General features: G+C 42.3%; 1 protein-coding gene across 1 annotated transcript; it reads right to left on the bottom strand.

Annotated features, from left to right (window-relative positions):
• Nucleotides 1–7164: 7164 nt before the first annotated feature.
• LOC306971916 (tripartite motif-containing protein 16-like) lies at nucleotides 7165–13804 on the bottom strand (the record flags this gene model as incomplete). The annotated part of the gene is made up of 3 exons (XM_079568355.1): nucleotides 12698–13804; nucleotides 8705–10031; nucleotides 7165–7599 (listed from the first exon to the last, which is right to left on the bottom strand). The coding sequence occupies exons 1-3, from the start codon at nucleotides 13780–13782 to the stop codon at nucleotides 7165–7167; spliced, it is 2847 nt and encodes a 948-aa protein (XP_079424481.1). The 5' UTR covers nucleotides 13783–13804.
• Nucleotides 13805–16583: the final 2779 nt, after the last annotated feature.

Genomic DNA, 16583 nt, shown 5'->3' on the forward strand with positions numbered 1-16583 from the left:
AGCTACAGGAAACATAAGGGACAAACATGGAGGTATCCGGGCAAGACTCAAAGCTAAGCCACACAAGCCTTCTTATCCCTACAATTGTTCTGACTGTACTGTACGTTCACTGGAGAATAGAACAGATTAGATTACACTCTTCCCAGAAGACGGTGAAAGACTGTTGTGGAGCGGAGGGAGCTGCTCAGGAGGAGGTGGAACAGCTGACCACTGCAGGACAGCACGCTCTGAAACAAGGACAAACCCAGGAGGCGCTGCACCGTTTCAGAGGATCAGAGGAGCCTGATTGTGGTGAAAAGGTCTGGGCTCATTAGGACATTGCTGGAGCATGTAGGGGGTGGGAAATACATTATTAAAAAAATGTTTAGTCCCTTTAAAATGCTTGACAAGTCACATTTATGGATGTTTTTGGGGTTCTCAACATGTTGAAACCCAGGGGGCGGATCAAGAGGGGTAAAGGTCTTGCCATCCCAGCTGCCACCCCATCGATGTCATGTGACGTCTCACATCTGCTCAAGAAGCTACTTGGCTGCTTACAGAGGCTCACTCACAGTTAGTACTTAATAATAATAATGCATCGGTTTTATATAGCGCTTTTCTGGACACTCAAAGATGCTTTACATTGCATTATTCGTTCACTCCATACTCGGTGGTGGTAAGCTACTATTGTAGCCACAGCTGCCCTGGGGTAGACTGACGGAAGCGAGGCAACCAGTCTGCGCCATCGGCCCCTCCGACCACCACCAACCACTCACTCACTCACTACATTCGCCAGGCTTCCTGGTGTTACTAAACGATCTCCCATCCAAGTACCGACCAGGCCCTTCCCTGCTTAGCTTCCAAGGTCTGACGGGATTGGGCATCGCAAAGGCGGTATGACCTGATACTTGTTTGACAGGACAAAGTATTATAACAACTTTATAGCTAAATAATGAGCCAGGTGCCAACTCTGGTGGCTCTCAAGATGATGATTTATTCCATCCATCCATACATCTTCCTCCACTTGTCCATTGCCGGGCCAAATCACATTGCACCAGCCCCTTATGGCTCCTCCTGCAGGTGGTGGGTCCATAGGAGGCCGGCCTCATGGTTCTAACCAGGCCTATTGGTCTCTCATAAGGGGCTTCTGAACCGCTCACTGTCTGACCCGTCACCTAGGACCTGTTTGCTATGGGAGACCCTACAGGGGCACGAAGCTCCCGACAACAGAGCCCCCAGGATCATTCGGGCGCTCAAACCCCTCCACCACGTTAAGGTGGCGGTTCCAGGAGGAGATGATGATTTATTATTATTTATTTTTTGTAAGTTTAATTTTAACCTGAGTTAGAAACCCTCTACTTATATTATGGACAATGCTACTATGTGTATATACTTTTACGAGGCTAAGACTGCATCTAAACAGAAAAATTACCTTGCATACCCCGCTATAAACATTCGACATTATAAAATGTGTTGCCACCCCAGAAATTATCCCTGACCCTGCTTGCCACCCCATAATTTTTTTTTAGAAAGCCGCCCCTGTTGAAACAAATATTTAGGTAAATACAGTATTTCTTTTGTAGTGTAAAAATTAACTCAACCTCACAATTTTTACAATAATGTAGATAACAGGGTTAAAAGGTTGGAGACCCCTGCTTTAGATACACACCTGGCCAAGATTTACTTAAAGGGACTATACAGAGTTTAAAAATGTTAAAATTATGTATTTTCCTCCCCCTACATGTTCATGCTCTAATGTGTAGAATGAGCTCAGACCTGTTCACCACAACTGCCTCTAAAATCCTGCACTTTCACTCAAAACGGTGTTAATTCGGGTCCGAAATGCACGAGCTTAATATAGAAGGTGCAGTTACACGCATGACCTGAGGTGGCAGTAGTGAGTATAAAATGGCTAACTTACATCTAGCCCCTTTAAAGATCTACAGGTTTCCACTGGACATTCAACTTCATTGCACAAACTGTACCAAAATGAAGAGCATATGTCATTTAATTTGATTCCAACTGGCATTAAACCGTAATTTCTTGCATAATAATGACATGACTCAACCTTTTTACTCCATAATCTTATAAAAAATACAAGAAATATCTCATGTCAATTTTACACAAAGAAAAAAAAGTGTGCAAAAATGTTGTTTCTGAGCATTAAAATGGCATTAAAAAGCAATAACTTACCCATGATTTTGCGAGATTGTGTGAGTCTCTCCTGTTACAAGCTCACAGCTCGTGTCTCATTCTCCGTCCACACTCAGCCCAGTCCCGCGCCCTCATTTGAAGTGCCAGCCTCTCGGACTCCTCTCAGCTGGGGGCCCATTTGTGCCCAGTGTGACTCCTCTAAGCTGCGTCTCCAAATGAATCCAACATGGCCGCCGCCGCACGCCGCAAAATCAATTAAAATTATGAATCGAGCCGCTGCGAGTCCCGCTGTGCGAGAAAATACTGTGGTTTGTCTTGATAAGCAACAGTTTAGCTCCGTTAGCTCAATCCATTTGAAAGATTTTATGACTAATTAAAATCTTCTTTCTGGATGGTTGACAGCGTGTAGCCATGTTGGGGAGGATTACACTGAAATAGCATTAGCACATTGTTTTTTTCATATTTAGTTTTGATGGAGATTATGCAGCATTTGTAACATATTGTGTATCAAAGTCCCACTGAAATCCGAGTCCTGCAGCCAGCCTACTATTTCATGATCAACATGCCTGGGTCTCTGCTTGCAGCTAATTATCTCTCTGAAAATTGATTCGCTCACACAAATGCAAATGAGTCACTGAAGCGCAGAAGACTCTCGTATCATTCAGAACAGGATGAGGGTAAGAAAAAAGGAAGTTCGTCCTCTGCATTTGGGGCGACACATAAGGAGCAGTGTCGGGACCAATGGTTGCTCTGCTTTGTGACGACAACACTAGGGGCCGCCATTGCTCTGCCATTGCTGTAGTACCTCCGTTTAACTTTAAAGAGGGGGTATTATGCTTTTTTCAATCACATAGCACCATTCTATAGCACACTACAATGATGACCAAACCTTCTGTTGGTCTGTAAATGCAGTAAATTAGAAAAACTGCCTCGTATAAAATTGCTCTCTCAAAATGGCTGTAGTGAATGTCTTGAATCATGAAGAAGAAGCTAGCAGGCTAACGGCCATAGCTAACTGCAGGCTAGCGCCACTTAAACAGTATTTACAGCCAAGTTTGACAAGTTTGAGTACAAAAAAACGATTTCCATTTTGTAATATTTTGTAGTAGTTTTGCCACTTTTTTGTTGCGTTTTCATTCTCACTTTCGTCTCATTTTTGTCACGATTTTGAAGCTTGAAGCTTTTAGATTTGGGTAAAGCCAAACTGGAGAAAATACACTCGGTTCAGATGAGGGTTTTCAGTGCATTTTCTCCGGTTCAGCTTTACCCAAATCTAAAAGGTCACAGCCTATAGCCCAGTGTAACGCCTTTTTTGAAAGCTAAGACCTACAAAACTCATCTAAACACATATTTTTTCCATTCGTTGTTGCCGTATTGTAGTCACTTTTCTTTTTACTTTTAATTGCTTTTTTTTTTGTCACATTTTTGTTGCTTTTTTGTCACGTCTTTGTTGCGTTTTCATCCTCGTTTTCGTCTCATTTTTGACACTTTTTTTTTTTTAGGGTAAAGCCAAACTGGAGAAAATGTGCTCGGGTTCAGGTGAGGGTTAAGAGGTCAAGAGGAGGGGAAAATCAAACTCTTTTAGCGGAAGAGAAATCCATTGCTCACTGTTATAACTCTGTAAATGGTGCACGTGTGATTTAAAGAGGGGGTATTATGCTTTTTTCAATCACATAGCACCAGTCTATATCACACTACAATGATGACCAAACCTTCTGTTGGTCTGTAAATGCAGTAAATTAGAATAACTGCCTTGTATAAAATGTCTCTCTCAAAATGGCTGTAGAGAATGTCTTGAAATAGGCCTCTGTCTCTTTAAGAACCTCTGACTCTTTCCGACACGCCCCCTCCACACGCTGTCTGTGGCATCAGTGGGGAGGGGGTTCTGCTGAGGAGCAGTGGTTGGTTACTCGGCTGGTGACGAAAGCTCGGAGGCGTCTCCAGGAGGTGGGGGCGTTTCTAGGAGGACTCAGGCAAACCTATCCCTAAAATGGCCGCCATCAGAGTTTTTACAGATTACTCAAAAATACGTGAATGTGCCAAGGCAACACTTCAGGCATGTTTTTAATGAGGGAGTGACATAATAACATGATGTAAAGCTTGAAAAAGTCGATTTTGCAAAATACCCCACCTTTAAAGATGTTTCCATTTTCGCATCGTCGTCTGTTTTTAAAAGCATGGATTCATCCAATTAAGTCCATTTATTGACCAGCCCTAATCACGGCCATTATATCTAACATACATAACAGCCCGTGTGTTTCTTCCATGAGAGGGGACCCTATTGTGCATATTTGCAGCAGGAAAACAGGAAGAGAATCCGAAGCTCCCTGCAAGCTTTTGGAATGGGATCTGAAACCTTTGAGGCAAGAGCGCTGACCATTATGCTGCTCATGAACAGGTGAAAACAACTCTTTTTCACATAAACAACTCCAGCAGAGGAAATCACTGCTGACACAAAGCAGCTTCAATGAGGGTAAAATAGAAGAGGCTAACATTAGACATACAGTGTATTATCTATATTCACTATGAAGGCAAGTAGTGAGAGTTTGGAGGACGAAACTGGCTCATTCAGCAGGATTATTGTGAGATTGACTGAGGCTAAACACAACTTCCTGGCCACATTTAGAACTGAAAACACAACGTTAACGTCAGGTTAATATCTGAATGTGAAAATCTCCCTCACATTTTGCGGTGATTCAAATTGGCTTCACTGGGTCACTCTTGTTTACAGTTGTTTGTGCTTATGTTGCTAATGAGCGCTGTCCAATAAATCAATGTGAGAAATGAATGCGGTGCCAGAGACGAGCTCAGACTGGAAATGTCGCCCAGGGGCTGACGCTCAGTAACACGACTGCCGCTGTTAGAGCCGTGCTGGAGGAAGGACGGTGCCCATTTGTTTTTAAATGGGCTTTGTACTTGGGGCTTGAAGTTTAGACGTCCCAGATCGAAATCGGTTTTAATGTGATCAAAGAAGCAAAGGGAAGATGAAATGATCTCCAAAAAGCATGAGGTTACTGATGAGACATTCCCATGAAAAGAAAAATCTGGTTTTACTTTCATTTTTTTACATTTTCAAAATAACAAAAAAGGAAAAAGGCCCGAGTAAATGTCTGGACCCTGCCGAGTTTTCATTTTATGAAATTTTCGTGTTTTGAGCCGAATTGGTAGTTTAACATATACAGTGGCAAGAAAAAGCAAGTTCATTGTGTGGAATTTCTCACTCTTCTGCCTCAACTGGTCACTAAATGTGGTCGGATCTTCATCAAAATCATAAGAATGAATAAACAGTGTCTGCTTTAAAGCCACACCGCGTAGAATTTTACCCAAAAAATGAAATTGAAATACAAGCTTTTATTTTCTGACAGATGATTTCAGCATTGAAAAATACCTCATAATTGTAGAACATGTGATTTTGCTGTGAGCGGCTCAGCTCTCCTAAGACATGACTGTAACTTTAGCGAGAGTGGGTACGTTTCCAGCTCGTCTCCATGGAGATGTGACTAAAGTCAGCAGAATTTGAGATTTAAGCAGGTCAGGTCTCCATCCAAATCAATTCTTTGATTACCCACGACAGTAATAGCATTTTCTGTGTTGAGCCGGTTATTAGGAGCATGTTTTGTACTGATGGCAACAGTAAAGTCCAAAATGTTACGCAGTGTACCTTTAACTAACACCACCCAAACATTTTGTCATTTTTATTGGTCATAACATGTAAACATTCACAGGAGAGCGTGGAATAAGAAAGTACAGCTCCTGAATCTCACTGAATATCAGCAGTTTTGTAAAGAGGAATGGTCCAAGATTCATCCTGATCTTTGTGAACGTCTAATCTGCATTTTTAACATTTTATTGACATTTATATTATTGCTGCTGATGAGTGTTTTAACAGGAAGCAGAGTTTGTGTATGGGCTTACTGTGTTCTTACTCTTGGGGACAATAAAGTTGGCCTTACCCTTCCAAAGCCGGCAAATTTGTGGACCTATTCTTGAACAAAAATGTATTAGGTTTATCATAGACCATCAGACACGGTTTCAGTAAAACTCTTCAGTTTAGTTTGGTGAAAGTCTTGTACCTCGAAATGTTTCCAGCATGTCTAATGCATGACCTCTCATCAGTGAGTGAGCTATAGATTTAGCTGCGAGCTGTGAGTGCCCTCTGCTGGATTAGAACAATTATGCCGAGTCAAAGTCACTTAGGACAAGCCACAACAAACCTCTTGCTTGAAACCAGAACTATAATGATAATAAAGCCTTTAACCTCTTGAACCGAGCACATTTTCTCCAGCTTTACCCCAGTCCAAAAGCTTCTGGAAAAAAGGTGTGAAAATAGAAACAAAACTGAGACAAAAACAAGGATGAAAATGTCGAAAAAGTGACAAAAAATGTACAAAAAAATGACAAAAATTGACAAAAATTTGACAAAAAAGTGAGAAAAATTTGACGGAAAATTGAGAAAAAATGGACAAAAAAGTGATAAGAATTTGACCAAAAAATGCAAATAATTTGACGAAAAAGTGACAAAAAATGGACAATTTTTTTTTTAAAAGTGATGAAAAAAAATCTGATGATGTGAGGAAAAAGATCAATTTAGTTTTTTTTAGGTCTTAGCTTTCAAATGAGGTGTTACACTGGCCTACAGGATTTGGGTAAACAGGAGAAAATTCTCTCGGTTCAGGCGGGAGTTTTAGGTTAATAAGAAGATTTACATGACAGTTTAAGTCGAATTACAGAAAATGGTTCAAACAGATCGGTGTAGAAAAGGCAAAGTCAACACAATGAGTTTTGTGATCACATTCATAAGTCATTACAAATAAAAGCCTAGTAACTTAATAAGGCCTAGTAAGAGAACATTTATTGTGTGACTTTTTTGACACAAGACCCTTTATACAAGCACCTAAAGTAGCACAATTTAATACAAGTTACACTTACAATATCATCAATAAATGCCCATAAATCAAAACACCAACAGTAATAAAGCATTTACTCCTGTGATCGCCCCAAAGTGTAATGGTAAGATGACCCAAAATGGAACTACACTATAATATCAACAGTATCTCCTCTATTGCAAAGCCTCACTCCAGCGAACAGCGGCTGAGTGAAGGTGGTCTGCACTCTGTGGAGCAGCGTCATAGTATCATCAGACACACTGTAGAAGGCCAGAAGCCCTGCACTGTGGTCCAGGAAAACCCCGATTTTAGACGCCACCGGACCAAACACCGAGTGTTGGACATTATTGAACCAAAAGGAATATTTATGTTCGTCAATTTGTAAGGCCCAGGACTGATCATCTTCTCCAAATGCTTGCACAACAGTGGCTCCTCTGGTTGTTTTTGTATTACATTTTTTGTATGAAACCGCTATTCGAGCCTCTCTCACCTCGTAACACTCACCCCACACAGTCATCTCCCAGTAACAGCGGCCTGACATCCCTTCCTTGCTCAGGACCTGGCATGGTTTCACTTGAGGCTGGAGAGGACGTAAACCATGACGACCCGGATAAGATAAGATAAGATAAGATAAGAAGATAAGATGATACTTTATTGATCTCACAGATGGAGAAATTGCATAATGGATACACTTGCTTTCCATCATATCTGACTCTTGTCTTGTCCTTTCACACTGACATGTCAGGATGTGCTGTGTCCGGGTCCAGTGTGAGTTCTTTTGCGTATTTTAAGAAGTCCTTTCTGATCTCGACATTGTTCAAGTTGTTTCAGACACTAAAGCATCAACATCAATTTCTAGGAGCCACATGTCTTCTGCCATATTCTCCTGAGGTTCTGGCAGTTCAAACTCACTCAAAGTGACCTTTAGGATGTTCCCGAGCACAGACAGAGCTCTGATCACACCCTCAAAGTATCACTGGTGACATGTTGGTGTCTTGGACTCTGTTGTCTCCGAGTCCTTGGACAGTAGGGGGAAGCGCAGTATGAACTGGTTGTGGTCTGGGCTGTTGGACAGTTTATTCCAGCTTATAGATGAGCGTCTTCAGTTTAGCCACATCCTGCTGTAGTTGGTCTTGAAGCTCTTGGACTCCCAGGATCAACTGTTTGGATGGTTTTGACTACTGACGGACCCTCTCACCAGAAAACCTACAAAACAATTGATCATGGAGCATCGTAGAGACCACTGTGATGGAAAGTAAAGGCACCATGCCACATAAAAGTTTGCATAATGCACCTTTAAGTTATGATTTTACGCCAAAAAATGTTGAAGCTGGAAATTATTTAAGTTTATGGAAACGTCCATTGTCTCCTTTCTTGTAAAGCCTCACTCCAGCGAACAGCGGCTGAGTGAAGGTGGTCTGGACTCTGTGGAGAAGCGTCACTGTATCATCATGAGACACACTGTAGAAGGAGAGAGTCCCTGCGCTCTGGTCCAGGAAAGCCCCGATTTTAAACAACATCGGCCCAGCGACTGAGTATTGGACATTATCAAACCAGAATGAATATTTATTACTGTCAATTTGTAAGGCCCAGGACTTATCATCAGCTCCATATGCTGTTTCAACAGTGATTCCTCTGCGTGTTGTTGTTGTGTTCCTATTTTTGTAGGGAACTGCTATACGAACCTTGCTCACCTCATTCCAATCCCCATCCTCCTCCTCATTCCACACCTCCACCTCCCAGTAACAGCGACCTGCCATCCCTTCTCTGCTCAGAACCTGACACACTGGTTCCCCCTGGGACTTGGCTGCAAGAATCTCGAAAAGTGCCCATTGCGTGGGTTGCTTTCCAAGATATCCTACTCTTCGATTGCCCTCTGACAGTGACAAGCATGGGTGTGCAGAGTTCGGGTCCAGTGTGATTTTCCGTGAGTGTTTTAAAAATTCCTTTCTATTTGATGCATGTGACCAAGGCGTCAGGAGTTGCAGAGAAAGATCATCTTCTACCTCTGGCATTTTAAACTCACTCAAAGTGACCTTTAGTTTGTCCCTGAGGACAGACAGAGCTCTGGTCACATCCTCAAAGTATCGCTGGTGCCTTGTTGTTGTCCTGGACTCTGTTGTCTCTGAGTCTGTGGTCAGTAGGGGGCAGTGCAGTATGAACTGGTTGTGGTCTGGGCTGTTGGACAGTTCCTCAAGCTCAGAGATGCTCCTCTTCAACTCGGTCACGTCCTGCTGTAGTTGGTCCTGAAGCTTTTGGACTCGTCCCAGTTGGATCTGCTCCTCGGAGCGGATCTGCTGCTCCACTTCAGAGCGTCTCTTCTCCAGGAGCTGAACCACCTCCTTGAACATGTCCCCATTGTGCTGCACTGCTCTCTGGGCACAGCGGCTGATGTCCTGGGCCTCCTGTTGGACCCTCTGCAGATCCGCCTCTTTGTGTTGGACCCTGTTCTTGAGCAGGTCTGTCTTGGCCTCCAGCTCCTCCTGCCTGTGGGCCCTCTCCGCTGCAGAGGACACCGTGATGTGGTCCTTGTGTTTGTCCACAGAGCAGAGATAACAGATGATCTTCTGGTCCGTTCTGCAGAATATTTCCTTCAGTTTGCCGTGTTCATGGCAGATGTTCTCCTGCAGCTTGTTGGATGGCGCCACCAGCTGGTGTTTCTGCAGCATTGCCACATCACGGTGAGGCTGGAGGTGGCTCTCACAGAAAGACACCACACACTGCAGACAGCTCTTCACCGCCTTCAGCTTCCTCCCTGTGCACACGTCACAGGACACGTCCTGAGGCCCAGCGCCGCGGTCAGAAGAGGGCTCGGACTTCTTCAGCTGCTCCACTATAACTGCCAACATGATGTTTTTGCCCAGGACAGGTCTGGAGCTGTAACTTTCCCGGCACTGGGGACACTTGCACTCCACTTGTTGGTCCCAGTGATCTTGGAGACATTTCTTGCAGAAGCTGTGTCCACAGGAAATAGTCACTGGATTCTCCAGTAAATCTGTTTCTCTGCCATTTCTATCTCACATGCACTGAATGACTGGACTAGTTCCTGTTTGATAGAAACAACAAAGACTCCTCCCTCTGTCTGCTCTGTTAGGACGAGGCACAAAGCATAAAACATAACATAAGAGGTTATGAAGTAAGTTGATATTTAGTTTCATTACCTGCTGTAAACAGTCATACAAGAAAAAACGCTGCAAATGATCCAAGAAAATTGTCTCCTGCTTTATTAAATAATGCATGTGGAATAATTGTCAAGTGTATTATTTTTTGTCAAATGAGCAGAAGAACAACAGCGACCATTAAAAGAGTGAGTCAGTTTGAGGGTGTGTCATGACAGCAGTGGAACCTGTTTGACTTAATTCATCTGTAATGTTAGCCCTCGGGTTTCGAGTTGATGTTTTGTGCTTTCAGATAGTAGTCATTGTAGTACCTGGGCTACTTCAGGTGGAACTCAGGGTCATTTACAATTTAAGACTTTGTTCATCTTAATTAAAGATCATTTAATTTGGCTTTTAGTAAATGTATTTATCTTAGTTTTTTCTGATTAAGGCATTATTTGCACCAAGATTAGTCATAATTTAGTCCAATTTCGGTCTAGTTTTGAGCAGGCAGCCGTCGCCAAGGAACTTATAAACTCTCATATTTGTTCCATCATTTTTCATTAAGTCATTATAACATATTGAACTTTGTATCAGTTTTCGTTTCATGCAGATAGGCCCAGTAACTATAAAGATATTAACCATGTACAACCTGTCTTCCACATCACATCACAACGCAATGGTCCTTTCATTTCCATGGGCCTGGTTAAACTTAACACTTCCTATTGAAGTCAAGGAGTAATAGTTTAGCAAAGGAATGTGGGCGCCCTCTGCTGGATTAAACCATAATTATATTGTCATGTCAAAGAGGTTTTAAAGTGATCACAAACTCACTTTTTATAGTATGTTGGACTTAAGAGACCTAATAACAATGAATAGCTTGATAAAAGCACATGTAATAGGCTTACACAGGAGAGGGCCCAGACAGAGATCAGTGTGGAAAAGGCCAAGTCGGCAAAAATGTAAAAAAAAATACTGCATGTGTATAAGAACTGTAAATGAGTGCTCACAATGAAATATTTCCAAACAGATAATAAATGATAGCAGGTATAGTCAAAGCAAATGATTTTTATTTCTTTTTTTTCCACATAAAGCAGAATTTACAGAGCAATCAAAACCAGCACGGTTTAAAACTGAACAAGCACAAACAGAAATCTTTACAGCACAAAACAGCACAGACGATGAACAAGCGGTTGATACCATGTTTTAGCTGTTTTGGAGCTTTATAAGGGGCAGGGTGACCGACATACCCGTCACTATAGGCTGCTCACAAAATAAAACCTGACCGGAGAAAAGCTGATAACGATAGAGGCTACAGTCGGCGCTGGAGGAGTCGCGTATGTCTCACGGTTAGCTCAGCGTCTCCCTATAGACACCCCCCGCTCTGAGAGTCCACCATGTCGGACCCTTTAGGCCACATGTGTCAATGTCAAAGCCCGTTTGAGGAGCATGTATTCCCGAACATGTCAAAACAAAAAGTATGTCTCTAGTCTAGCCCATTCCTGTGCAAAGTGATGGATTTTTAAACAAAGAACCAGTTTGCTCACTCCAGCCACTAGGGGGCAGCTTAAATTAAAAAAAGGAAAGAATTCCACACATGTCCAGCAAAGGGCACTTGATAAAACAAGAGATCAGGATAGAAACATCATATTTTAGCCACTTGGTAAATGGTCAGTCTGCCCCAGGGCAGCTGTGGCTACAATAGTAACTTACTGCCATCGAGGGTGGAATGAATGAATAATGACTTTATGTAGCACTTTGAGAAACATGTGACACAGGCTGATAAAGTGCAATAAGAGTAAGATATTATTTATGAGGCCACAGTCCTTTACAGTATGTGCGGCCCGCGACCCGCCGTGGGGGCTGAATCTCGACCCAAACGACTTCGACACCCCTGCTTTAGGCAATGTGCATCTCCGTCCATCTGCAGCAGTTTGTGAGAGCGTCTTTGGGCAAAGGCAGTGACAGGCGTGGGCTGGCAACAAGCAATCCATATTTTGCTACAAAGCACTGCAGTCCGCGGAAAAGACCCCGGGTATTTGTTTGAAGTGTGCGTTTCACTGCTGAAGACTTAAAAACACTGAAAACTGGATGCACCCACAACACTGACCGAGTCACGCGCTCTCCTGTTTATTCAAAACATGGTCCAAAAACGGTGGAATGCAACCCCCCCTGTGAAACGGATCCCCCATATGATGGGGATCAGTTTCACAATGTGCTGACTTGTTGTAGAGCTTTATGGTCTGTGCATGTGCACTAGCACTGACGTGACGTGCTGTCAGTCTGAGCAGCAGAGGAAGAAGTGATTGAGATATCAGGACCCAAACTAACAATGTTACTGATTTGAAAAAGAAACTATAGGCTACTAGATTAGCTGCAAATGCAACTCGTTTACTACTCATTACTCTAAAAAAAACATAATCTGAGTACTCTAACATGCTACTAAGTAGCGCAGAGCGTTACCCAAATATGTCAATGTCACTTTCCTCGGAGAGCTCAGGGTCAAAAAGACTTTGCACGATCGATTTGGACTTTGTCTTTTTTTTTTCTTTTTTTTTCCTTGACTTGAGACCCACAGACCCCCACAAATCATATATCTCGTCTTCGGTCTCATCCTCCTGAGGATCAGGCAGTTTGAACTTACTCAAAGTGACCTTTAGTTTGTCCCTGAGGACAGACAGAGCTCTGGTCACATCCTCATAGTATCGCTGGTGCCTTGTTGTTGTCATGGACTCTGTTGTCGCTGACTCTGTGGACCGTAGGGGGAAACTAAGTATGAACTGGTTGTGGTCTGGGCTGTTGGACAGTTCCTCGAGCTCAGAGATGCTCCTCTTCAGCTCAGTCACGTCCTGCTGTAGTTGGTCCTGAAGCTTTTGGACTCGTCCCAGTTGGATCTGCTCCTCGGAGCGGATCTGCTGCTCCACTTCAGAGCGTCTCTTCTCCAGGAGCTGAACCACCTCCTTGAACATGTCCCCATTGTGCTGCACTGCTCTCTGGGCACAGCGGCTGATGTCCTGGGCCTCCTGTTGGAGCCTCTGCAGATCCGCCTCTTTGTGTTGGACCCTGTTCTTGAGCAGGTCTGTCTTGGCCTCCAGCTCCTCCTGCATGTGGGCCCTCTCCGCTGCAGAGGACACCATGATGTGGTCCTTGTGTTTGTCCACAGAGCAGAGATAACAGATGATCTTCTGGTCTGTTCTGCAGAATATTTCCTTCAGTTTGCCGTGTTCATGGCAGATGTTCTCCTGCAGCTTGTTGGATGGCGCCACCAGCTGGTGTTTCTGCAGCATTGTCACATCACGGTGAGGCTGGAGGTGGCTCTCACAGAAAGACACCACACACTGCAGACAGCTCTTCACCGCCTTCAGCTTCCTCCCTGTGCACACGTCACAGGACACGTCCTGAGGCCCAGCGCCGCGGTCAGAAGAGGGCTCAGACTTCTTCAGCTGCTCCACTATAACTGCCAACATGATGTTTTTGCCCAGGACAGGTCTGGAGCGGTAACTTTCACGGCACTGGGGACATTTGCACTCCACTTGTTGGTCCCAGTGATCTTGGAGACATTTCATGCAGAAGCTGTGTCCACAGGTAATAGTCACTGGATTCTCCAGTAAATCCAAACAGATCGGGCACAAAAAGGCCTCTCTGTCGAGCTGTTTCTCTGCCATTTCTCTCTCTCACATGCACTGAATGACTGTGCTACTTCCTGTTTGAGAGAAACGAAACTTAAGTGTGTGTGACACAGGCTCCTCCCTCTGCTCTGTTAGGAGGAGGCACAAAGCATAAACTGGAGAGGTTATAAAGAAGGATGTTTTGATATTTAGTTTCATTACCTGCTGTAAACAATCAGACAAGAAAATAATGCTGCAAATGATCCTAGAAAATTGTCATTTGCTTTACTAAATAATGCAAGTGGAATAATTGTCAAGTGTCATTTTCTTGTCAAATCAGCAGAAGAACAACAGCGACAATTAAAAGAGTGAGTCAGTTTGTCAGTGTTTGAGGGTGGACAGCAGTGGAACCTCTTTTGACTTCATTTAACTGTAACATTATCCCTCAGTTTTCTATCAATGTTAAATGACAACAGAGGCTTTCAATAGTAACAGTAGAACTGGAGCTACTTCTGGTGGTGCTCAGGGTCACTTATATTCAAGACTTTATTCATCTTTATCAATCTCTTAAACTTCACCTTAACCTGGTGTTTTTTCTCCAGTTCAGCTTTAACCAAAACTAAAAGCTTCTCGACTGGAGCTTAGAGCCTATAGACCAGTGTCAAACTGGAGAAAATGTGCTCAGTTCATGTTTTCTCGATAAGGCATTACATTTACCCCAAGTTTAGCCATAATTTAGTCCAATTCAGGTCTATTTCGGAGCCTGTTTAAACCTAAGCCTGGTGGTACATGCAAGGCCAAAACTTTATGTACGGTGGAGCTCGATATGAAACCACTGACCACGACCAACAAAACATTGTCCCTTTGCTTTGACCCAATTCATTTCTAAAATACACTGTAAAATGAACCAAAATCAACACAAATTCAGCACAAGCCTTTATTTTGTCCAAAGTCACAGATGATGACCCCTCCAGACCCGGGATCTCCGTCTGGACTGAGTCAAAACAAAATGAGTACTTGTTATGTCACGCTCCAAAGCCCAGGATTTATCGTTGTATCCAAAAGCACATTTAGCACTGCCGTCTTCTCGCTCGATATCTTTGTAGGAAACGGCTAAACAGAAGTGCTTGGCCTCACTCACCCCCATCCCAGTAAGAGCGGCCCATCATCCCACATTCGCTCAAGACTTGGCCCCAGTGCATGAATCTGTCCATGTGATCTGTCCACTTCATCGCTGTGTCTTTGAGACTTAGTTTCCTGCTTCAGAATGATTTCTTGTGTATAAAGTCCTCGGGTTTGACTTCCTTTAACCTCTTTACTCCCGCCTTAACCAAGTGCATGTTCTGCAGTTCAGCTCTACCCAAATCTAAAATCTTACAGCAAAGGGAAGTGTAACGCCTCATTTGAAAGCCTAGACCTACAAAACGTTGCGTTTTTGCTATGTTATTGTCACTTTTTTGACTTTTTTTTTTTGTCACTTGGTTGCCACTTTTCTGCTACTGTTTTGTTATTTTTTCAACACATTTTTGTCACTTTTTCGTCGCATTTTTGTCACTTTTTCATCACATTTTCGTCACTTTTTCACACTTTCTCATTATATTTGTGTAACTTTTTCGTCACATTATTGTCACTTTTTCGTAATTTTTTTCTCACTTTTTCTTCACATTTTTCGTCACATTTTTGTCACTTTACTGTTATTCCTTGGTTGCTTTTTTGTTGCGGTTTCATTCTCGTTTTTGTGTAATTTTTCTCACTGTTCTGTCGCAGGTTTTTGTAAGAAGCTTTTAGATTTGGGTAAAACCAAACTGGAGAAAATGTGCTTGGTTCAGGTGGGGGTCAAGAGGTTAACTACTTTGACTCAACCTGTGTGTCTGTGTGAAATAATCCTTCGGTTTTCTGATCACAAAAAAGTAGTCATATAGAACAATAACATAAACTATGCTACTTTCTTTCACACAAAAAACAACTTTATCCAGATACACTGTAAAATGAATCAAGATCAACACAAATGCACCACAAGCCTTTATATTTCAAATGCTACATAGAAAGACTTAAGAATTTTCCATGTCAAAGCTTTTCACTCAGTTAGCCTCTTAAAAAACAACAGTTTTGTATTTAGTTGTTCTTTCTTGTGGTTTAGTAGTAATGGGGTCAAGGAGTAATAGAAACAGTTTTAGCAAAGGAACGTGGGCGCCCTTAAGATTAGTGTAAAAAAGGCCAAGTCCACAAAATGTAAATATACTGCATGTGCATATATTACGAACTGTAAATGAGTGCTCGTATTGAAATATTTGAAAAACAGATAATAAATGATAGTAGGTCTAGTCAAAGCAAATGCTTTTTATTTTCCCCACATAAAATCCCATTTACAAACCGGCACAGTTTAATGCAAACCACAAAACACTGATTGGTAAGTAACAAGAATGATAAGAAATGCCCAAAATAACCCAAAACCAATAAATCAAAATATTATTATTTCTACAGATGATCATTAATATAAAGGTAATATTGTATGGTTTATTGTAAAATTATAGAAAAAAATTATAATAATAATAAGTACACCAATCTGGAGACTAATCATTTCTATCTGTACTCTCTATATGTTTTTCATATTAACAGAGTAATCACACTAAATCTAAAATGTTTTCCCCATTGAATGAGAACTGATTGAAGTTATGAATTTATTATGATTTTTGGCAACACTGGATCGTAGTAAATTCAATTGAGTTTTACCATCATTATCAATTTACTCTCTTTGGTAATTATTGAACAAAAGGGAATATTTCTCTCTGTTGATTTGCAAGGATTTATCATCATTTCCAAATATATTCTTAACATCGTTTTTGTGTTGATATCGT

Source organism: Gobius niger (assembly GCF_951799975.1).
Source record: "Gobius niger genome assembly, chromosome: 12".
Taxonomy (NCBI): domain Eukaryota; kingdom Metazoa; phylum Chordata; class Actinopteri; order Gobiiformes; family Gobiidae; genus Gobius; species Gobius niger.